Source organism: Melanerpes formicivorus, unplaced genomic scaffold (assembly GCF_026170545.1).
Source record: "Melanerpes formicivorus ecotype bairdi unplaced genomic scaffold, bMelFor1.0.p_v2 SCAF_18, whole genome shotgun sequence".
Taxonomy (NCBI): Eukaryota; Metazoa; Chordata; class Aves; order Piciformes; family Picidae; genus Melanerpes; species Melanerpes formicivorus.
Window position 1 is genome coordinate 9158830 of NW_027142370.1, and position 24796 is coordinate 9183625.

Genomic DNA, 24796 nt, shown 5'->3' on the forward strand with positions numbered 1-24796 from the left:
AATTATTTCTGACACCAAATCTCAACCCTTTTGCCTTCTGAGAGTTTGTTCAGTCATCAATATTAGATGCCTCCAAAGCTGCATCAGTGACAAAGGAGCACTCCCCTCAAAGCTATGGCACAAAGCCATGCCTGGGACTCAAATGCAAGTCCCCGATGGTTCTACTAAATGAACTCAATTGATTTTAGTTGGGGGTTTTGTTGCTTTTGGGTTTTTTTGTTTGGTTTGTTTTAATAGGCTATAACATTTTTCACTTCTGACCACATTCCCAAGCCCCACCTACATTTGCACCAGCCCAGTGCTGCCCAGATCCATGCCGCTTTAACTGCGGAGCGTTCAGCTGAGGCAAAACTCGGTTTTACTCGTTGCTGTTGATTGTATCATGCACTAAGACTTAAAAATAAGAGAAAGTGAACAAAATAAAAAGAAAAGAAAAAAGGAAAAGCACCTGAATGGTTCTGACTCATGTACATCTAAGGCTGCCCCTCGTATCCTTCCTTCCTTCAGGGCCTGTGCAAGTGCTTTTTCGTCTACTAACCCACCTCGAGCTGTGTTGACCAGGAAAGCCCCTTGTCTCATCTAGGGAAAGTTAAAAAACAAGAATGATGAAATAAAAATAAATGAAAGAAAATCTTTGTGGCATCATTTATTTTCTTTTCTTTTTTTTTTTTTCACTCAAAAGAAGCATCCATCACAAACAAAGGCTCTTCAGCTGGTTAACCTGTAACAGCTGTCACCCCTCGCCCGTTGGAAAGCACCCCCACAGGCGATGCTTCTAGCAGCAAACGCTATTTCACAGCACTTAGGAACCTTTTGTTTCCCCGTAAGCAGCGTCTTTTAACAGAAGCCTTGCTTCAGATACTGTGCAGGAACACGATCAGAAGATACGACTGTGCAGAGGAAAGTGACAGATCATTTTATGCCTTTTGATTCCACCGTGAAATTGCATGCGACAGGCACTCCGGCACATCCCTCCACAAATTCATACTCGGTGGTTTGCGACTTCCACACAAATCAAAAGCCTGCCTCCATGCTGCAGGAAAACCAATGCTCTTGGATTTTCAAACACTTCTCCCTTTAGTTGTCAAAACACAGTAGGGTCTATGTTTTATTTATTTTTGTTACTTCAGCTTCCTCCTTCCCACGAGACTTCCCCGGAAAGCTCCAAAGAATTCCTGTATTATTCAATTAAAAGGCATGAAAATGAATGTGGCTGAGGAGGCCTCGTGCCCGGGAGAGGAGCGCTGGGCAGATTAGCATTGCAGATGACACCGTGCGGGGCAGAAGCGCATGGATTTCCACCAGCGTGCATCCGCAGCATCAAAACAAACCGGCGGTTTCAATCAGAGATGGCACAGGAAACACAAACCACTGCACCCTGCTGCCAACCACCCTAACATTTCATCTCTTACCAGCTTTCTAACTCAGAAGCATTCCTAAAGGTGAGCATATGAAGAGCTTTATGGTGACAGAAATCTCATTTTGTCCTGAGTCCATCTCTCACCATATGAGCAAGAAACCCCCAATGTTTTGACCACAAGTCACAGTATCGCCAAGGTTGGAAGAGACCTCGAGGATCATCGAGTCCAACCTGTCACCACAGACCCATGACTAGACCATGGCACCAAGTGCCACGTCCAGTCTCCTCTTGAACACCTCCAGGGATGGTGACTCCACCACCTCCCCAGGCAGCCCATTCCAATGACTAATGACTCTCTCAGTTAAGAACTTTCTCCTCACCTCCAGCCTAAACTTCCCCTGGTGCAGCTTAAGACTGTGTCCCCTTATTCTGGTGCTGGTTGCCTGGGAGAAGAGGCCAACCCCTTCCTGGCTACAACCACTTTCAGGTAGTTGTAGAGGGCAATGAGGTCACCCCTGAGCCTCCTCTTCTCCAGGCTAAACAATCCCAGCTCCCTCAGCCTCTCCTCACAGGGCTATGCTCAAGGCCTCTCACCAGCCTTGTTGCCCTTCTCTGGACACATTCAAGCGTCTCGATGTCCTTCTTAAACTGAGGGGTCAACTCCTTGAAGCCTACACATCCAACTACAGCTTCTGTACTGGATCCCTGTGCTGAAAGGCTGACTGGAAATAGCCAATTCAAGAACAAAAAGGTTTAGATGAAAGTCAGCTAGAGATTTTTTTTTATGAGATCACAGGAAATATTAATCAATTAACTTGCACAAGCTTGCAGTTAGCTTTTTAGAGAAAACAAACCGTATTTTCCTGGCCAACTCACTGGGTTTAGCATGGCCCTGCCACTCCTGGAGACTCTTGGGCTTACAGGAGAACCATCTATTGGTCTTTATAGCAAAACCAAAGTCCTCTGAGGAGCAGAATGAAGGGATAGTTTAATTTAACTTGGGAATTGGATCAGTGACAAAACAGTAGCATGATTATAAGCTGCTCTAGTAATGATAAGACATTCCTGATGGGAATTATCACTGCAGCTCTACTACATCACCTGACCAACTCAAATGGCAACCACATCTGCTGTGCAAACATGCCCTGTAGGCTCAAGGAACTTCTGTACCTTGCCTCTTTCTGAGCTCTTGCAAGTAGCTGGTTTGAGTTTCAGTCTAGCACTGCGTTTTAAGTGTGCTCATGGCCTGTGAAGGGCTTGACAATTTTCATCAAAAGTAAACCTTGCTAAAAAACTTCTGTTTGAGGTTAAGAACCTTACTTTCCAAGCTGTAAAGCTAGCACTAAGACAAGTCCAAATCAAACAGAATGTGGCTGCAGAACTGCCTCCCAGAGGGAGTGAATGAGGTGACTCACGATAAACCGTGAGGGTGGATGCAGCTTGAGATGATGCTGAGCAATGGGTGGAAGCTTGAAAGAGCTTCACAGCCAGAATTGCTGATGCTGTTAAAATTCACCTGCACCAAACCTGCAGAGCTGCTTTAAAAACACATTGCCTTTGAATTGTAGTGTCTGCTTCTCAGATTGGCCAAACTAAGATGACCTCACCTTCTCATAAGAGAACTTGATTAAAATGGGTTCAATAGACACATGGAGCTACTACTTATCTATACGGTCAAGCACCATGGCTAGGAAGCATGCTGACTAATTAAAGGGAGAAGCTAATGAAGGAGAAGACTGACACCAAATTTTGAAAGACATTTGAAGGTTATGTCATTTCAGAGTGGAAACAGAATTCAGCATGAGACCTAGTGAAATGAGATGCACTACACCTCTCTGCTTGGTGCATGAGCATGCAATATTGGACAGAAGCAGCATGGAACACTACACATTTTAGGTTAACATCTGTCAGCCTGAAACAAAGCTGTTCAGGCTCTTTTTGATACATATTCAGATCTGGCTTATGCTAACTAAGCACTCAGAGGTGTTAAGTTTTATAGTTTTCACATCAGCTGTTATGATACAGACTGCTTCATCCTGACTTTCATCAAAGCAAAAAACATCTAACACCTTGATCCTTGTTTTTAATCAGGAAGGATAACAACTGGCAAGATAAATGCTTACTATACCCTTTCCAGTACAGATTTTAGTTTCAGATGGTATCACTTAGTTCTAATGATTTGTTTCTCTCATTAATACACTAAGCCCTCCCCAAAGCTCACTGCATTTATCCCACTTCCACTCAAAAACTTCCTGTGAAACACTGGGCCAAGTTTCACAGCCCACTACAGGAGAAGTGCCCACTGCTCAGCCTGCACCAGCATCTCTGAACTGGGTCTGATTTCTTTTGGATCTGGATGTCTGCTTGCAAAGACACCTAACAGTGTCATAACCATGAAATGTACCCAAAGCACACAACACAGGGGAGCCCCTGGGGCAGAGTAAGTTTTCTCTTACGGATTTGCACTTGAAACATCTTAATTTCTTGGAAGTTTTAAATTCCAAATCCTGTTCTTATGTTAGGATGGATCTCCAAAATACCTGAACTCTCAACCCAAGAACTGTGTCAGATAGTCAGTGTAACAGACCCTCCATGACTGCAGAACACTTTCAGTAATTACTTCAGTTCTCTTCAAGTTCAAGAGCAGGAGGTACAAACCACTGCTCAGAAGCTAAACCATGGTCTTACTGCAAAGGAGTGCTAGTGTGACTGTCACAAACACCACACAAAGAACAGCAAAACCAAGGATAACAGTCTAGAGTTTCTTTCCTGTACACTATCCAAGTCCTTACATCTCAGCTGTACCCAGACTGAGGCTGGAGTCAGAAGTCAGACATGCAGTGGGGAAGCTTACTAATAAATTAGTCTAGAATGAAGCAGCTACTACACCTAGATTTTGAAGTTATTTTAACATGACCTAAAACTTTAGGGAGAGGTTAGTACTAACTCCAAGGAACATTATTTTTCCAGGTAATGCAATGCTGCAGATGCAACCAAAGCAGGAAGAGCTCTGCAGGTGTCAGCAGTGAGCACAGGAGGGAGCCATTTAGTCACAATCCTGCAATCCCATCTGAAGAACCCAAACCCAGGAAGCAGAGTGCAGGCAGAACTGCTACCTGAAAACACACTAGTGAGGAAGTGGCTACAGGAGCCACAGAAAAGGTGCTTTTAGAGACACAGCTTCAGTCAATCTCAGCCACATTAAGAACAGCAAATTGTTTCCACAAACACAAGATTACTGAGCAAAATAGACAACAGTAAAAGCAAGAACAGGTAAACCACCAGCTATTTACTACTCAGCTATACAGCTGCTTTATCTCAAAGCAGCAAGAGGGAAACAATCCCTCTCAAATGAGAGCCTGAGAACCTGCAAACACTAGTGTGTCAGCCAGCAGCAGCAGGGCGCCCACAGAGCTCGTTACCTGCTTGATGGTGAAGTCATTAATAAGATGATGATTGTGTTCATTCAAGTTGCAGTGCAGGGTAACACAGTCACTGTGGAACAGCAGGTCCTGCAAGGTGCTGACCCGCTGCAGTCCCAGAGCTCGCTCCATGCCATCCGAGAGGTATGGGTCATAGAAGATCACACTGAAGCCAAAGGCTTTGGCACGTAGTGCTACTGCTTGCCCAACACGCCCTGCAACAAGACACAGGCAATTAGGACAGAAGCAAAGCAGCCGGTGCAAGGCACCCTCTTCCTGTTGCAAATGCTCCCATCAAACCCTTTTGTACAGCACCTAGGCCAGGATACAAAACAGACAGCTGCCATCCCACTTGAAAGCATCCCCAAAGCCAGAAATGTGACCTTGGGGCTGTGCTGCTGTCCAAAAGCAAGCGGGAGCTTCACACCTTCCGCAGCCCCAGATGCCGCCATGTCATCTGCAGTGAGCAGTGTAACACCAGGGTTTGCCCTGCTGATGGCAAACCACCACAGCTTGTGAACACATCCTGCCAAGGGCTTTACTCTTACCCATGTCAGACCAGCTGGCTTTAATAAAAAGCTATAAAATTAATCCTCAGAAATGGATGCAATAAAGGTAATTTGCTTAATCTGAAACTCAACCCTTCTCAAAGCCTGGGTTCCCTTCTCTGAACTACTGTTTTCTTCTGTACTGAAAAATATCCATTTGGCATTAAAATGCCTTAAGAAGGCCCTGCCATTTGAAGCTCTAAAAACATTGTTGTATCCATCTACCTAAATGATGAATAAATGAGTCCCTCAAGGCAGAGGAGTGCAATGCCTTTTGGTATTCCAACTGACATTAGCTTTTCTCTGTTACTCTTCCCTTACTGTCACATCTCAGAGCTGTGCCTGCTATTGCTGTCCATGCCACATGTCTCAAAAAGCATTTCCCTCTGACACACCACCAGTAAAACCCCAGTGAGAACAGTCAGTGAGCACATCTAGTAAGTGAAGGGAATTCTGAAGAACATGAACTAACAGCTTCTCAGGTTAGAAGACTGCTCACTAGATGACTCAGAGTAGTACAAAGGTTAGATGAAGAGCTTTCCAAAGCAGCACTGGACACACCAGAAGCAGCATGGCTCGTTTTGAAAACAAGTTAACAAGCTTCCTTTTGTAACATCTGAGTTTGTTCAAAAAAGCATCGCAGGGAAATCCCATCTCTTGCCAATTGTGCTTGAAGGGATTTCCCTCTGCTTTTCAGTTCCTCTTTGAGTAAACTTAAGAGGCTTCTTCACAGAAGAAAGGTTTTTTGTTGAGCACTTTAACCTGAACACAGCAATTCGGCAGTGCTCAGTGACAGCTGTGCTTCCAAGCTTAAGCAGAGGCAATGTTACCAGGGGGCTGCCTGCTTTTCTCTGGGGACACCAATTTCAACTACTCTTCAAATCCTTTGCTTCCCATACTTGCATACATCTTACTTGTCTGATTCTCACTTGAATCAGAATTTTCACCACAAACACTGCATTATCCCCAAGTTCCCTGCATCAGTCACACAATAATTTGGTGTTTTAAGCAAAGAGTATCACTTCTGCTCCTGCTCCCCACACACCACTGTCATCTGTCCTTTCCTACACTCAGTGCAGCACCAGTACCTGAGAGGATAACACAACACTGAAATCTCTTACACCACACTCTGTTAAAGCTACACTTTCCGTTCCCTGCAGCCAAGGCTAACAAATCAAAGCCTCTGCAATGGGCACAGCTTCCCTCTGAAGCACTTGGGATCAGGTGTGGACTTCTAGACAGAGCTGCCCTAGCACAGTTCCTTCATGGGATACAACTCCCACAACTGAGAACTCACATTCAGCCTCAGTCATTGGACAAGCACCCAGGCACGCACATGGAATTTGCCAATTCCTTTTTAAACTGCAGCCAAACACAGCACAGCCACAAACCTGCCAGAGCTTCTTCCTTTCCCGAAGAACCTTTATTATCCAAGACTCTCCTGGGCATAAGAGGCTCAAAACCCACCTTAACCCATCAAGAACAACAGAACAGCACACAAAGCATCCCACCTTGAGGACAACTTTATCTTAAAGGCCTATACAACTGCTATGGATATTCATGGCTGCTTGGAGGGAAGGCAAATTCTGAAATTCAGAACATTTGATGAACTTCTTGGCCAGTAGCGTGGGAAGAAGGCAGGGAATGTGTGGTGTATAGGACTGCAAGGCAAAGGAGAAAGTGACCAAAGCCTGCTTTAGAAATCAGATTTATAGAAAGCTCCAGCAAAGCCCATACATCATCTCACTGACACCAGAAGTATGGAGAGACACCCAAAGATGTCTGGATCTCCTGTTACAGTCTGACCCCTCCACTCCTTTTAAGTCTCCCAGTTTGTAGGTACCTCTGACCTTGACCTTGCCAATGACCAGATTTGAGTAGGTAGCTGCAGTTATCAATCACCTCTGCCCAGCTCTTGGGCAAAGAACATGAATCCTGTGCTGGCATGACAAGGTCTCACCCCATGCCCTAGGCAGTGTTGATGACCTGCCTGCAGATACCCATGGAAAGGAAAAGTGCTTTCACTTCACAGTCCTTTCCTGCCCATGCAAGAGTCATGGAGAACCTGGGTAATTTTCTTTCCTCTTGGAGAAACCTACAGTGTGGAAAGTGCCATGCTGACATATTTCCTGCTGAGCACATTAGGAGAGCTAGCAGGAGTGCTGAGGTACATCACTCATTGCATGGCGGTGCCACCCAACTGCCAAGCCTCAGTGCTGTCTGATGACAGATCAGTACTTCAGGCCAAGATCTATTCAGGACCATGGGACTGCTGAGAGACTGCAAGCAAGTGAAGACAGACAAAATGAGTGATGACATGCACCATGATGTAAAGACAAATTTATCTGGAGAAATTTCACCTGTGGAGCAAGGAAATGCATTAGCTGTTAGTCATCAGCATCTGCAACCAAGGAGGAAGGGGAAGGGAGGGTGACTTCACTGCTGTAAAATTGTCATTGCAGCAGATCCAGGCCCAGCTATCTCTTCAGCCAACTACTTGCATGCTGCTGCTCACAAATACTCTTCTTTTCAAAAGCCTCCAAATGTTTAGATGTAAGGTGAAAAGGTAGCCTTTTTTCCTTTTCAATGCAAGGCTTCCTAGCCACGCTTGAGTTACTTGCAATATAGGACACTGGATAGTAATAAAGATTAGAAGTGACAAAGACAGCTGTTTAATGATGTGGTATTATTTATGTATGGCTCAAAGAATCACACACTTCATAAAGACAGCAAGAAGCCCAGGCTCTGCCCTCAGGAGCTCAGAGGCTAACCAAACAAGCAGAACAATGACGGATGGCATCCAACAGGCACATGAAGGAGGCTTTATGGCATTGAGGCTCTGCTTATCTTCAAGCTCAATACGAGCAGAGGATGAGAGATGGGGTTAACTTTAAAGGAGGAGCACAGAGTAATAGGATTATGCAGGATAGACCAAGTGTCAAAAGCAGGATACTAGAGGAGGCAAAGAAAAGAGTGGGTGATGGAAAGAAAAGGGCAAGTGAGTCATGAAACTTGGCTAGACCAATGGATGAGGAAGTGAGGAGCTGAAACTTTGGAGGGAATGATGTAGTCACTCCCTAGCACAGAGATAGGCAAGAGCTAGGGTGTTTCTCTTTGGCAAAACAAGAGAACAGCCCAGGAACAGATGCAAAGAACATCTGGACTTAGCTGCTGCAGCAGCAAAGTGATAAATTTAAGCAACCCACTGCTGCAGAGACCATGATTTTAAGACAAGAACAGAGAAGCATGGCTGCAGTTGAGATATGAGATGGTCCCAGACACACATGAAGGAGAAAAGACAGTAACAGCAACACTACACAGGACTAGAGAAAAGGACTTGGTAAGAGATGAGAGTTGTTTGTTTTGTGTGCAGTGCACTCACTAATAGCCTCTTAATGGCCCATCACAAATGACACTGACATCTCTAAACAATAATGAATTGAGGCAAAACTAGACACACAGAAGAGGCCACTAGTAGAGAAACATAACCCAAGGGCAACAGCCTTTTGAAGGTGGTTGTAAATACACATTTTAATCTGAAACTAGAGAAGCAAAGCACCCATATCACAGCCTAAGTGCCTGAAGGGCTCAAACGTAAAGCCTCTTTCAAGACTCCATCTTTAATCCTCATTAATACATAGCTACAAAGGGGTTTGTTACACAGGTGGGAATCAAAATGCTGTGCCTGTTCACATGCAAGCACAAGCAGTGCAAGTTTTCAGAAGTGACTTTAAACCTGAATTTGCCTTCCAAATGAATATTCTATTGCAGGAAAAGAAATGAGAACAACAAAAGGTTGGAGAAAAGGCCTCGTTAATAGCTGTGACAGATGTTTACCTTTAAAATCAGATTTCACCAGTCACTTAATCCACCACAAAAGCCTTGCTTTTTAAAAACACAACCCAAACCCTAGCATTTTACATGGCTTTACACACACTGCCAATCTGACCAGCCATTTCTTTTTCTGTCCCATTCAGTCATGCCCAACAAAACCAGCACACACAGAATTCGCTTCAGGAATTCCAACATGACTTTGGTGTTTTCATTTGTGCAGTGCAAAAAAAAACCCAACCAAAAAGCAATGCCCAGAGGGCAGACACCTCCAGCAAACAGGCACACAAGCATGTGTGCCAAGGCTGAAGTTTCAAAGGACTAGGTAGGCATTTCCATCCCTAAGCACTGCAGGTGACTTGTCTCTGATTTATGCACTGGTGCTGGGCCTGGAAGTGCAACCAGCGTGGTGTGCTTAACTGTGGTGCATAATTACATGTACATAGATTTGAGAAGGCAACTTCATGACTGACTAACTTCTTGGAAGCCATATTTTGAAGGCAGTTGTTGGACTGTGAAGATTTTGGATGTGTTGCATACTCATTCAAATGAGGACTATGTCACACCAGGCTATTTTCAACTTCTAAGAGGAAGAGTTCGTGGCTTGAGTTATTTGACAGCAGCGTGTAACTGGAAGAGTCATTTAAGTATGATGTCTTGTTGTCAAAACTCATATTAATAATTCCTGTGGATGAATACCACAGGAATTACATCCACCATCTATCAGATCTTTGGTAAGACAAGCACATGACTGAATCATTTTTATATAGAAACTGACTTGCTTGTTTTTCTTCTCCACTTCTGTAACAGACAGTAATTAATTCATCTCGAGCAAGCCTGTCCATCTGTTAGATGCTGAAACACATTTAGGGCCATTCAGAGAGGTAAGTAGGTGATTTTATTAGGGCTGGAAACATTTCAAACTTTCTTGCATGCATTTTCCCTCTGATTTGAGCTGAACTACTGTTTCAGATGTAGCTCAATCAAATAATTGCTCTGGAGACCGTTCCCGCAGCAAAGGATTTTTAGATACATTCAGAAACAGTGAACTGAAACAAAGAAAGCACAAACTGCACCAGCTACCACAAGGGCTGAGAAACACAACAAACAGCTGACACCAGGCTCAAGCAGCAGAATCCTTGTCCTGCAAAAGGGAAATGATTGTAATCTCCTCTTAAACCAGACACATTCCTCTAAGAACAATGTGGTACTGTGGAGCGCTTGATGTGGGAAGGACAGAACTGAGCCCTCAGCCCTTATAGCTCAAATCTTCATGGGTTTTAAAAGGACTGAAAGGCTGAGATGCACCAAAGAACCCCCTCAAACCAACATACCTAATCCAATAATGCCCAAGGTCTCCCCTCGGATCCTGGCAGCCCCAGAAGCCACTTCCCGGATCTGCTCCACGCTCTGTACTCTCGTGCCTTCCCGCAGAGCCTGGTGCAGCCAGGTGGTTCTCCTGTAGAGGTTCAGAATGTGGCACATGGTAGAATCTGCTGTTTCTTCTACTGAGGCAGCTGGCACGTTACACACGGCGATCCCTGCACGGAATGGGGAGAGGACAGCGGTTGCCAAACAGTTGTGAGTTTTCCCCCTTCAGCAGCAGCTCAGGAGGATGAGCTTTACTCTTACAGATATTGCAATACCAGTTTTACACAAACACCAAGGCTGACTGCAATGGAGGAAATACTTGACAAGCACCTGCAAAATTTGGTTCTTTTCCTCAGTATCACCAAGTTTGGAAGAGATCTCAAAGATCATCGAGTCCAACCTGTCACCACAGACCTCATGACTAGACCATGGCACTATCTCAATGTATTATATGACTGTTGATTGCATCCTCAAACTAAGGCAGATAGCAAACAGCACCAAAACCACAAAAGGAAAGCAGTGAAGATGTCAGGTAGCTCTGAACACAAGTCAAAGTCTTGGTGAGCATTTCCCATGCATACTGAGCTGGGTGTTTGAACAGCACAGAGAAACCTGCCTTGTTCTCATGCACTGCGGTTAATTATCATTGCTTAGATCTAACTACGTGACTTGAGCTTTCGACCACTGGGCAGACACCCCCCAAAAAGCCATCTACACAGGTTATGAAAAAGCTGAAATCATTTATGATGAGGGCTCTTACAGCCCTCACAGGAAAACTCTTAGTATTTCATGTATGACTAATCGGAACACCGGGAGGAACAGCTTGCTTCATGCTGCAAACAGGTCTGCAGAGTTACAACAGAGTCCAAGTCCTTCCCCAGGCCCTCAAATTCAAGAGAACACATCTAACTGCCAAGAGGGAAAGAGAAAGTCTGCCTTTGCCTGGCATATCAAGATAACACAAAATTAAGTCCACATTGCTAACAGCTGGAAAGTTACCAGCTGAAAAGGGTGCAACATCAAGCAGCTGGAACTCCCAGGTTTCCACAGTCACTTGTGGAAGGTGGATGAATTCAAAACTCAGAATTTTACTTCTAAATACAGATCAGACAGCAATTGACTGCAATTCCCCTGCAAGTTATCCCATTCTGCTCTCTACCTCCAGTACAGCCTACAGCAGCTAATGAAAATGTTTACCTCACAAAGTTTGTGTGTGTTTTGACTTCTCTTTCCATCCCTCCCATTTACTACATGTTTTGTTTCCACTCATCAGCTCCCACAAATGTTTGTCTCAGTTCTGCCGACTGAGATCACAAGCAGTGTAATTTCATGGTGGAGGGAAAAATAAAGTAGTGTTTTGTATCCTAAAATCCACCCTAATTCTGTCTTCACTGTCTAGTAGTTCAGGTTTTTTACATACATAAATATTCAGTGAGTCCTCAGCTAACACCAGTGTATCATATGAATCAGGAAGAAAAAACCCATTCTCTTCAATAACAGGAAGAATAATCTTAAAGACAACAAGATCATACCAGATTTATCCATGGTTTACATTCTAGTGCCTTTGCTCTGCTGCTCAGCATATTTTACAGCTTTCTTTAGACCAGTGAAAAACAGCATAAGGAACCTGCAGGATTATTTTTCTTCCCTCTGCTGTGGAGATTCAGCGTCTGCTGAGTCACTGCTCTTAGACTTAAAGACAGACAAACAGCATCATTTGCTGCAATATTCATCCTGGCTCCCTGCTAACATCACCAGCAGGGTGAAACTCATTGGGTGTTTTAAAAATGGGGGAAGAAAGCACAAGGAGGGAAGAGTGGAAAACTGAAAAACAACATTCCCTTAAGTGCATCACATTGAACAGCTGCGTTTGTTTACACAAAGTCTTTTTCACGGAGCAAAAATGCAGGTTTTAGATGGCAGGAGTTTAATAAGCACGTCCCCTGAGAGCTGGCATCAACAGAATAATGCTTTAAAAGGAACTTCAAGTTGTATCACATATTTAGGGAGAGAAATAAGGAACTGACTCACCTTATACTTTCCTCTCTAATAGGTTTTTCCTTAGAAAACTTGGAGAACAAAAGTCAGAGGAGAGAAACTTCTTTTTCCCCTATTTCCCCCCAACTTTAAAACCAGCTAATTTCTGAAAGGCAGACACAGTGAGGCACAAAAAGGCAGCAAGGAAGAGGCAAGGCTATGATGAGATGAGACATTTCACATGGAAGACAGCTCACTTATCTCATACCCATCACTTCCATGCTCTCTTCCCTTCCCCACCACTTTCACTCATCTTGTGCTTAGGTTCAGTGCTGAGTAACACAGGAGTCAGGGGCCAACACTGACTCCCACTTCACTCACATCCAGCTACACTCACAGCTAGTCAATAATTAATGTAACAGAAAAAGCAGAAAAATCTTCCCAGACTTTATCCAAGAAACAGGTCTTCAAGCATTTTAAGAGGAGGAGAAGAGCTAGCATGAAAATATCAGCAGGCAAAGCTGGCAACAGTCACACCTGGCCAGCTCTATGAAACCTAGCTCTGAAAGTTACCGTGGAAGCTCAGGCTATGTCACTTTACAGTCTAACTCTACACCACACTGCAAGAGTGAATCAAAGCTTTATCCAAAGACCCATTAATTCTTATGTTACCTCCCTGAGATGTGTATTGTTTGCACTAGTTCAACAGATGGACACAGATTTGTCCTGTAGTGGTCAGTCAGTATTTAAATCCAACCATTTCACCCTGAACTACTAAAATCTGAGAGATTTTAACACTGCAGACCTCTCAGCATTCATTGGCTTTTGACAAAGTGGAGAACTGTACTTCCTGACTGTTAGAATGCCAAATGGGACACATCCTAACTGTGTAACAGCCTACTCCCAACCCAGGAACTGAATGATGGAATGTGGCCATTTCACACCAACAAGAACTTCCAACATTTGCTGGACTCTGACTTGAAGAATTACATGGATGCATTTAAATCATTAACTTGGGTTACAGTCCAGCACCAAGACTGACTGAAACAGCCAGCAAAACTTCAAACCACCTCCTCTCACCAGAGACTCTCTGCACAAATTGGATTCCTGGCTGGTCAGGGCCTTTGATCTGCATAGGCTTCAGCTTCTGATGAAGAATATGAGCCCAGGCCAATCTCTACCCACATAAACATTTTATGGGGCTCACAATGCATGTCCCTGACTGGGAAACAAGTTCCAATACCTAGAACACTGCCTTGCAGCCTTCAGACATGACCTGTTTCTCACAGAAACCTCCAAAAGCAGGCCTCAGCCTACTGCCCAGACTACACAGCTATTATAACAGGGGAATATTCCACCAGCACTGATAAACAGCCCATGTTACATCTCCTCACTCTACCAGTGGGGTTGTTACCAGGGCTAAACTCTGTCAGGTTGAAATACACTCTTCCAAGCCCTTCCCAGAGCACAATGGGAAGCATCCTTGGTCACTCTTCACAAAGAAAGGAAGAAAACACAACCTGATCTAGCATGAAGGGGGGTGGGGGGCTGAAATTAGATGATCCTTGAGGTCCCTTCCAAACCTAACAATTCTATGGGAATTTTATGGGAATTTCTATGGCAATTTTAGGGAAGTCATTGTGCCCTGTACTCTGCTTTGGTTAGGCTGCACCTTGAGTACTGTGTCCAGTTCTGGGCCCCTCAGTTTAAGGACATCGAAACACTTGAATGTGTCCAGAGAAGGGCAACAAGGCTGGGGAGAGGCCTCCAGTACAGCCCTATGAGGAGAGGCTGAGGGAGCTGGGATTGTTTAGCCTGGAGAAGAGGAGGCTCAGGGGAGACCTCATTGCCCTCTACAACTACCTGAAAGGTGGTTGTAGCCAGGAAGGGGTTGCTCTCTTCTCCCAGGCAACCAGCACCAGAACAAGGGGACACAGTCTCAAGCTGCACCAGGGGAGGTTTAGACTCGAAGTGAGGAGGAAGTTCTTCACAGAGGGAGTCATTCGTCATTGGAATGTGCTGCCCAGGGAGGTGGTGGAGTCGCCGTCCCTGGAGGCGTTCAAGAGGGGATTGGACGTGGCACTTGGTGCCATGGTCTAGTCATGGGGTCTGTGTTGATAGGTTGGACTCGATGATCCTCAAGGTCCTTTCCAACCTAAGATATACTGTGATACTGTGATGATTCCAAGTGGCAGCTTGACCTGTAGCTTATAGACAAGAGCTGGCTCATCCCAAGGAAAAGAGAGCACAAACTAGACTGCTGCTTCTCACAGTGGAACCCTGAGCACCATCTCTTCCCAGCTTCAGCGAGGGAATTCGTTCTGAAGCATCAACAACTGATTCGCCTATAAAATGGGCATTACTTTTATGGAGTGCTTTAGTGCTAAATCTCATGCATCATAAATAAGTCTCAGACAGCTGATAATGATCTCATTTTTTATTCAAACAGAAGTACTATGCCACGCTGATGGAATTATACTTTGTGATTGAATTACAGCAGTAGCAGTTAAAATATACAATTGAGTTTGAAAAAAAGAGAGAGAGAGATGAAAAATTAGGGCCTTACTCCTTGGGTTTATATTGAACAAGGAGATTGTCACCCTGCCACAAGGTTGTTAATATTATCATTTAATTAACTAATGCTACTATCTCCATAATGATTTTTAAACACTTTGATGAGAAAATTATACAGCTTACATACTAGGTTAGTATAAATTACACAGAAAACATTAATGCAACGACTCAGATGCTTATCAGATGTGTGGAGGCAAGCAGATGAGGTAAAAAATAATGTCTTTAATGGCCATACCTAAATCTCCAGCAGATTTGATGTCAATATTATCAAAACCACTGCCAATTCGGACAATTATTCGAAGTGCTTTAAATTTCTCCAGGTCTTCTCGTGTTAAAGTGATAGTGTGATACATCAGTGCCCCCACTGCTTCATTTAGTACCTATAAATAGAATGGAAGACAACAAAAAAAATACTTAATTTGGTTTTCTTTCACAGGATCTCCACTTAAACATGTATGCATATCTTCAGGCATAAAGGCAGCAACAGCATTACATCCAGGTCTTGTTTCTCCAAACACCTCCCAGCCTCTTGTTACTCTTCGCTGTGCCCATTCTAGCATGATGAGATGAGCTTTAGAGGAACTAAGCGACCTGTGTTTGTCTCCTTATGAAGAGAGGAAACCCTTCTCAGCCCACACAGGATGCTCTGCACTATGGAACTCCCAAGTGTCCCTGGCCTGCAGATCCAGATGAAACATCAGGAGAGCAGTGCCCACTCCACACAATGAGCAGTTTCATGCTCAAGCAGCTGACATTCAGTTGTGAAAGGAGTGACAGAGCAGTTTTTCTTCTCCACACACACAGTGGTACAGCCATTCACTGCACTATTAAACCACTTGATACCTGAATAGGAAACATTCAGGGATCATCCCAACCCCCTGAAATGGCAGAGACTGAAATCTGTCAATCCATACCTGAGAACAAAGTGTTTGTCCCTCAGTTTACTTCACACCAAGTACTTGCTGACAGAAAACTGGATGCCATATAAATTGGTACAAATGAGATGCCAAAATAGACATTATTCGGGGGGGGAATAAAAAGAACCCAACACAAAAACACAACCCATGAAACAACAACAAAATACAGGGGGGTGGAACGCGAGACAAACACAAAGCCCAAACAGAAATAAGAAATGGTACTAAAGCAAAACGTTGCAGAAGTAATAAAAAACCCTGTGAAAGAGCCAGAGGAAAGCAAAATAAAATTGACAAACTCTGAAGTGTCTGGATACCTTTCAAGTACATCTCAGCTCTTCCAAGGAATTCAAGAAAGGTTAAGAGGAAGGGGAAAAGAGCCTAGCCTAGCACACCATGCCCAGCAGTGAGGAATTCTGCTACCCAACAGTGACTCTGCATCCCACAGCTGACAGAAGTTTATTGTTCAGAACAGGAGAGAATATTCCCTTCTCTTCCTATGGAAACTGGATGATTTCACTTCTTCACACACTTGCCTGTGTTCCCCCCCTTCCCTGCACTACGCAATACGCTCATTGCTGCAGGGGGTACAGCAGAATGCACAAATCCTTCCCCAGCTCAGCCAGCTCCAATGACTCCAACAGGTTCCCATGACACACCTCACATCAAAGCTCTGCAGAGGCTGTAAATTTCTCATTCAATAAACTTTTGGGTCTGGTACCCAGACAGGTCCTGTCATGGATTATTACTCACACAAGCGTTTTTTAGGGTACTGCAAGATCAGTAACAATAATCAACACCAACAGGAACCATTTAGAAAACCTTGCTGCAGCAAAGCAGTCTGGCACTCAGAGGACTACAGCTGCTGGAACCCAAGCTCTGCAGCAGTAATCATGGAAATTAAAACACACAACTGAAAATTTTGAAGGAAAACAAACCCAAACCCTGTGAAAATGAAAGACCACCACTTCTTACTGGAGACTTCACAACATCATTTCTGCTCTTTCCACAAGTGTTGCTGGATTTAACACATCCAAGTGCCGGGTTCTGCACACTGGCCACAACAACCCCATGCAGTGCTACAGGCTGGGGTCAGAGTGGCTGGAGAGCAGCCAGGCAGAGAGGGACCTGGGGGTGCTGGTCAATGGCAGGCTGAACATGAGCCTGCAGTGTGCCCAGGCAGCCAGGAGGGCAAATGGCATCCTAGCCTGCATCAGGAACAGTGTGGCCAGCAGGAGCAGGGAGGTCATTCTGCCCCTGTACACTGCACTGGTTAGGTCACACCTCGAGTACTGTGTCCAGTTCTGGGCCCCTCAGTTTAGGAAGGAGGTTGACTTGCTGGAACGAGTCCAGAGAAGAGCAACAAAGTTGGTGAGGGGTTTGGAACACAAGCCCTATGAGGAAAGACTGAGGGAGCTGTGGTTGCTCAGCCTGGAGAAGAGGAGACTCAGGGGTGACCTTATTGCTCTCTACAACTACCTGAAGGGAGGTTGTAGACAGGCAGAGGTTGGTCTCTTCTCCCAGGCAGCCAGCACCAGAACAAGAGGACACAGGGGAGGTTCAGGTTGGATATTAGGAAGAAGTTCTATACAGAGAGAGTGATTGCCCATTGGAATGTGCTGCCCAAGGAGGTGGTGGAGTCGCCGTCATTGGAGGTGTTCAGGAGGAGACTTGATGGGGTGCTTGGTGCCATGGGTTAGCTGTTTGGGTGGGTTGGACATGATGATCTTGAAGGTCTCTTCCAACCTGGTTTGGTTTATTCTAAATAAAGGTTTATTTTTATTCTAAATAAATATTTGTAACCCCAGTTGTAAGTCTGATAAAGACCAGAAACCTCTGAGGAGGATTTGGATTTATTTGTAAGAGTGAGCAAAAGGGGAAAAAAAACACCAGAAAACAAACCAGAAGTGATACATCCTTAAAAACACAGCTATGAGAGAATTCAAAGAACAGCTGTAGGCTCTGATCTTACAAATGATTATACACACAGAAAACTCCATGATTGGCATGGTACAAACAAGTCCTTTGGAGATTGCATCTAACAGTCACCAACCAGACAGGCTGCACCCATCAGAATGTGCTTCCTTGAGCTGAAACCAACAGAAGAATTTACTTCTGCTTCTAGAGAAGCATTACAGCTGGTATGGACCAAGCCGAAGCCTGTGCCTGGGGCACTCCACACAAGAAATAATTCCTCTTAGAACCAGAGTACCCACCAAAAACACCCTCAGGGTTTACTTTGTCCCATTCATTCCTTGAAGAAAACAGTTCCAAGAATCTCACAGCTCCAACAATATGGAAATTTCTTCTAATTTCCAGCCTCAATTTATTCACAGCCCAGCTCCTATCCCCTCATTCTGGCGCCAGCCTGGCCCATTAAGCTGAGCTTGCTCTCCTTGATGTTTGCAATCCAAATGTATTTATAGACAACCATCATATCCCCTCTCAGCATTTGTCTGGATGGACTTCACCAGCCTAGTCCTTCCAGTTTTGTCTAGGATGATGCCCTTCTACCCCTACTGCACTGTGCTCACACAAGCCTAACCTCAGCTTTTCTCTGGGGTGACTGCGCCAGGAGTGCTGCTGAGGTCTGTCTCCCTCCCAACACCAGCACTGCCAGCAACAGCACCTGTACTGGAAATCCCTCCCAGAGATATTTCTCCACAGCCACTGTCACACTGCCAGCTGACCCTCCTCCCCAGCTTTCTATCTTCCTCCCAAGATTATAGCACAACTTCTTTATCCAAGTCACAGTACTTGTTCGTTCAAGCTTCAAGGTCCTCAAGCTCTCTATGATAACTCAGCTGCCTCCTCCATTCCAGGTTTTATCACACACTTCCCACCCTCCCAGGGTTGCTCTAGATTGCAGTGACACAGGAAAAAAACATTCTCTATGTAGCTATCAAAAGAGCAGGACCCACCTAAGACTCAAGTGACAGCCAGACCCTCCTCTCAGGCTGGGAAGAGGCCAGTGGTTGTGTTTATGAGAGCGCTGCCCCTACTTTGAGGTCTGCATTAAACTGAGGCTAAAAGACAGCTGAAGTGGCTCAGACATTTGTGTTTTACAATGAAGCCACTTTTCCCTCCCTAATCATGCATATTTGATTAATTCAGCCAGTCAGGGCTCTAATTTGGACCCATTATGCCACATTTTTGGGCCCATCTAGATTATGGTTTGGCACTAGGAGACAGAAAAGTATGGGAAAGCTCGAGAAAGTGTTCAAGAGAAGGAAAAGTATTTCCCAGCTCTGGTTTAATGCTGACCAGCCACTTCCATGGGCAGTTATTCACCCACCCAATGGGCTACAGAACAAACAGATACAAATGGAAAATCTTTCTGAAATTCCTTTTTTAGTGTTTGAGCCTCTTTAAAGACTGAGGATCAGTCAGCAAAGAAAGGCATTGCCAAAACCAATCTTCTGTGACTGATTCTTTAACACTAATTTGTTAATTGTGTTATTTTACTTTTTGGAACTGACCATGTGATTGAAAAATACCCAAGAGGCAGAAAATCTGAAATTAGAAAACACTCAGCATTGAGGAATGTTAATAATGCCACTGATGGATTAAAAACACACTAGTGAAGATGTCTGTATTTTGGAATTATTTGCCTAAGTTCTATTCTCAGTCAACACAAACAGTAAATGCACACAAGGAAAAGTTTGACAAGCTTGTCAATGAGAAAAATCAAAACTTGAGCTAAATTCAAGTATAACATGAAACTGAATCCAGAAGAAGTGTGAACAGTGCTGGAAAATGAAATAATCTTCAGAGAAAAAGAGCTGTGCACAGGAGTAACACAGTGCTACAGCAGCATACCCAGGGGTGAAGGCAGGAGCAAGCAGGGAGTGGATGTGGGGTTTCATCCTGATCCATGACAAACTTGATTGATACAACACTCACCCAGTTTTATCACGCAGACATCAGCTCAAGTCAGTTTGAGTGAGCTGTTTAACAGGCAAGCCAGACATTCCAGATGAACACAAGTGTGTGGCTCCTCCATGATCTCTTGCAAGGGAAGGCAACATGATGAAGAGAAGAAGCAGAGGTAGCTGCCTAACTTCAGCAGCCACTCCTGCCTTCATCAGACAGCTGTGCTTGTCAGCATGTCATCTCCAAAAAGTATGTTCCACAGTCACCAAAACAATGGAGACATTTTTCACATTGGGGTACCAAAACCCCAAACCCACCAAAAAACAAACAAACAAAAGAGTATTTTACCTAAACTGTGTAAGCTTTGCATTATTTGACTTTGTCATGGGTTGAGTGGAATCATCTGCTGCTACTCAATGCCAGGTTGCCTTCATGCCAGCTTCAAACTGTAAGTGCTGGCTGGAGCAAAGTATCATGGGGCTTGAAGTTCAGATGTAACATCAGAGGCTTCCTGTTCCAGTTGCTGCTTCTGGTTTTGGGATGTTGGGTTTTGCCACTGGGCTGGCTGCTGTGTGCTTGGGAGGGGGAAATCTGTTTTACCTCTTGCTTCTGTATTTTGCTTGCTTTTCTGCAAACAGGCTCAGGTCAGTGTGCATTGGATTAGCACCAGAAAAAGAGGACAGTCTCAAGCTGCACCAGGGGAAGTTTAGGCTTGAGGTGAGGAGAAAGTTCTTCACAGAAAGAGTTGCTGGCCATTGCAGTGTGCTGCCCAGGGAGGTGGTGGAGTCACCATCCCTGGAGGTATTCAAAAAGGGATTGGATGTGGCACTTGAAGCCATGGTTTAGTAGTCATGAGGTGTTGGGTGACAGGTTGGACTTGATGATCCTTGAGGTCTTTTCCAACCTTATTGATTCTATGATTCTATTTCTTCTCTAGTAAAACTCTTGATCTCAACTACTTAACACAGACACTTTTTTTTGTGTTACTTTCCCTCCTGTCTGTGTGGGGGCAGAGGGGCTTGTGAGAGCAGGCTGTGCTAAGCCAGGACAGACTTGCAAAAGGGTGCTGCACATCCAGTGTGTCATCAACAGTCTGGCACACAGGGGAAGGCTGCAGCAGGCTTGTGGCTGTTCTCAAAGCCTCACTGCAACACTACAAAGGGTCCACGTGAAACTAATGCCATTAAAAGTAAAAGCCAATCTGCTCAAAAGGTATTTAAGGAGATCTCCAAAGCTGCTGATTCTGCTGCTTTTTCCAAGTCCTTGTGTCTTTAAGAGACTATCAGCCCAGTGTTAGGCTGCTGTGCGCTGTCAGTAACACACATTTCACAAGATGCACTTCAGTAGACCCTAAATATTGATACTTAAGTTTAGACTGTACATAAATACAAATAAATACTTTACACAAAACATAAACAAAAGTGACTTGCAGGCTCCTGAAAACCCTCTCTCTAAAACCCCATCCATCCCCACACTGCATAAACTAAATGTGCACACACAAGTGGCACAGAGGATATTTTACAGACTAGAAATACACTATGGAGAAATGCACACACAAAATCCACACACAGCTACACAAGCAATAGGGACAACCTACAGCAAACCTCTTTTGAAGAGCTCTATTGAAGCTGGCCTTTCAAACCCAGGGTTTTACTGACAGTTATAGGCAGTTTGAGGAGAGAAGCTGATTTGAGAACTGACTTTGAAAATACTTTCACTAAATAAAAGGCTTTAATGAAACAAACTTTAGCAGGAGTTGTGTGTATTACCTTGTATGTTCCACTAGCAAAGCTGAAGTGTGTTCCTTTTCAGCCCAAGCCTATCAGATACTGTGATGGATTGAGTATCTACATGAGAGGATCATGTCACTGATGACAACCCATCAATCCACACAGCTCCATCTCAAAAACCCTATTAATAATCACCATGAACTTTCAAGCCCCAGTGATCCTTAGTGAAACCTGGTACTGGAAAATGAAAGAAACAGTTAGCTGATACCCAACCTCACAAGGCTCTGATCTGTCTGTAAGACTGATGCATGCTGCTGGCTGGGCACAGCAGCTTTCTGAAGGGTGTCAGCTCAGGAGACACTGGCACTCTGCCCCTTCACCTGTAACACTGCCACTGGCAAATCTGGGAGATGTTGGCAGAAGGTCACTGAACACAAACACCAGTTCTGTGCACAGCCTTGCTGTGACAACTGTGCCTTAGCCACTTTGGTGTGTACTGAGGTTTAACAAGAGTTATCAGGATTTTCTTTTGCTAATCTTTTCCAAGTCTTTCATAAGGAATTCGATCCAAGGCTCTTTCAGTCTTAGGGTTTGGATCAGCCCCAAGGATACACTAATGCTTAGAACAAGATGCCTTCCTTTATATGTATTCCTTGACAGTTTCCTTGTGATGGAAAACTAAAATGCAGCAACTGCATCATTAACAAAGAAGAACCTGAAGCTGGAAGGATTGTCTTACTTAGCCACTGACATAAGAGGAACAAATCTAAGATTCAGCTAACAGCAGCACCATTCTTAATTTGTTTGTGTCAGTTTCAAAAGATCTGTTGCATTATGAGAGCTCTCCAGCTCTTCTTTGAAACAGTCTTAGATGGATGTGAAAAGGTTCTACTGCTGTCTAGAGAGCAGCAAGGACTTGGGGTAGACATGAGGCCTTCAGGCTGAAAAGTCTCTGAAGAGAAAATGCAGGTGTATGGCTTGTTGGCTTCCTGGGCCATCATCACCAAAAGTGGGTATCCCTCCAAGGAAATGAAAAAACCTCTGAGAGCACTCAGAACTGCTATCTGTTTACAGCTCCCAAACCATCAGGAAGGGTGTGAGCTTCTAGAACAGACAGACACATTCTTGAATTCATTTTCTCAAGTACTTTGGGTTACCATTTGTTTGCAAACTTTTCTGTAGTGTCAGTTCTCAGTGCACAAAGCCTCCTAACCCCATCTGCACAACTCCTCGCCTAAACAGAGAGGTTTGGAAGCTCCTCATGTGGCCACTCCACTCCTGAGATCTGGCTGTCCAGCTGAAAGCTGAGCCAGACTGTTTACAAGCAGCATTTCATTTAACATAACATTTCCCCAGAGGTAAGTCTCTCTGTGGATCTAATTCGGTAGGTGAGCATATGGACAACATCTGGCTGAGGAAACACTGCATGAAAGCATGCTTCAGCAAGAGACATTTCCAGCTTTGCTTTATCCTCATGTTTCATTGCTTACTGGGAATGCTGCCTCACTGGGGTGCACAGCCACTGACTAGGTCAGAGCTGGACGCATCCCCAAAGCTAACAGCACACCCTAGCCATTCAGCATCACAAAGTTACTTGTTTCCAGACCAGTCGAATTATACCTCTAAATGTTACCTTTTCATGAATCTCTTGTGTAGACTGTGCATCACAAAATGCCACTGTGGCTACGTCCTTCAGAATAGGCATTTCTACTGTACAGTCCCTGCCATCCAGCAGCGCGACCAGGGGGCGCGGGTGCATGGGCCCGTTCATGATTGGAGGTCGAATGCCTGGGAAGAAACAAGAGAAGCCCTGTTAGTTAAGTCATGCAAATGGGATAGGAAAAACAAATTTGCTTATAGCTACTGTGTTTATTCTGATGGCAGGAAAAAAGGACAGAAGCTAGTAAAACAAGTAACGACTTTACAGTCAGCAACCGACTAAAGCCAGAGGGTGTAAGAAAAAACATGCTGTGGAGATTGAGGAGGCTGAGCAATGGGAGATGAATAAAACCACCAAGTGGATAAAAACACCACAGTGTCTCTCTTAAGGAGATATCCTCAGTGTACTGTTGAGAAGGTGCTGTGTGATCTTCTCCAGGATTTACATTTTGACTGGATTCCACACCTCTGTGAGCTCTGGACAGTGAGAAATACCTTGTCCAGGCTTGCAGAGAGCAGCTTATGGAGTATCATAAGCAATTAAGAGAGGATTTGAGTATTCAATTTACATAGATTTCATTCTCAGCAGGTCATCATCATCTAACTGAAGAAAGCCTACAACAGCAAAACTTTGAATTGACTGAAGATCCAGTGTGCCAGTGTACAGGCCAGCTGCTGATTTATGTAGGTCTGCTTAGACTTACAAGTTCTGCAAAACCATTCTGTACAGTCTGTCAAACTCCATCACCTTTAATCTGCCACTTAGAGAACTTGAACAAAATGTCCCCCTCTAAGTCAACACCATGCTTGGAACGTTGCAGAGTGACAGAGAAACACACTTCAGATTATCTGGGGCAATTAAAACCAGTTGGAAGCGCAGACTTGATTTATGTTCTCTTTATGGAGTCTTAAAATGAAAAAGTAATCCTTGTAACACAACATTCAGAGAACATCTTTTTAACAGCAGAGATGCTACCGATACCCAGAAGTACTCAAGGGAATAATATTAAACCATTGCATTCAGACAAAAGCAGTTAAGTGTGGGTGGGAAAAAAAAAGAAACCAAGAAAAAAAAGGACTTCCTGAAGAGATAAGGAGAAGCAAAAAAAACCAACCCCAAGACTAAAGTACATATTTTTTCCTCTTAAGCAGTTTTATACACTGCAAAGTGAGGCAAGCTAGATTATTTCTTGTATGCACATTTCAGCAATGTATTTTTGTCACAGTGTGACTTTAAAAGCGCTGCTGGCTGATACAAGTTAGTGCAACGTTACTGCTAAACACAGAGTGAGGTTCCCCAGTTACTTTCTACAAGCAAACCCTGCGCCTCAAATCCCAGCCTGTGTCAGAAAGCAGGCCCTGCAAGACTGTCATCTGCATTTTAAGTGCATAGAGAATCAGCAGAATCCCAGCTGTATAAGATATCTGGTGAAGAAAAACAGCTGCTGGGAAAGCAGGCTTTCAGAAATCAACAGAAGCAGCACACTGCTTCCCAGGAGAACCAAGCTCAGATATGGGGCTGAAGGAATAGAGTTAA

The 24796-nt window shown here is 44.3% G+C and overlaps 1 protein-coding gene across 7 annotated transcripts in view; it reads right to left on the reverse strand.

Moving 5' to 3' along the window:
• The window catches only part of CTBP1 (C-terminal binding protein 1), a 210664-nt gene that overhangs the window by 11526 nt on the left and 174342 nt on the right, over positions 1–24796 (reverse strand). For all 7 annotated transcript variants that reach the window (XM_068149551.1, XM_068149550.1, XM_068149549.1 and 4 more), the window contains 5 exons: positions 23234–23388; positions 15319–15463; positions 10496–10702; positions 4783–4997; positions 449–579 (listed from right to left, as the gene is read on the reverse strand). In XM_068149551.1, the coding sequence (XP_068005652.1) occupies positions 449–579; positions 4783–4997; positions 10496–10702; positions 15319–15463; positions 23234–23388 (853 nt within the window). The remainder of the gene's footprint in view (positions 1–448; positions 580–4782; positions 4998–10495; positions 10703–15318; positions 15464–23233; positions 23389–24796) is intronic.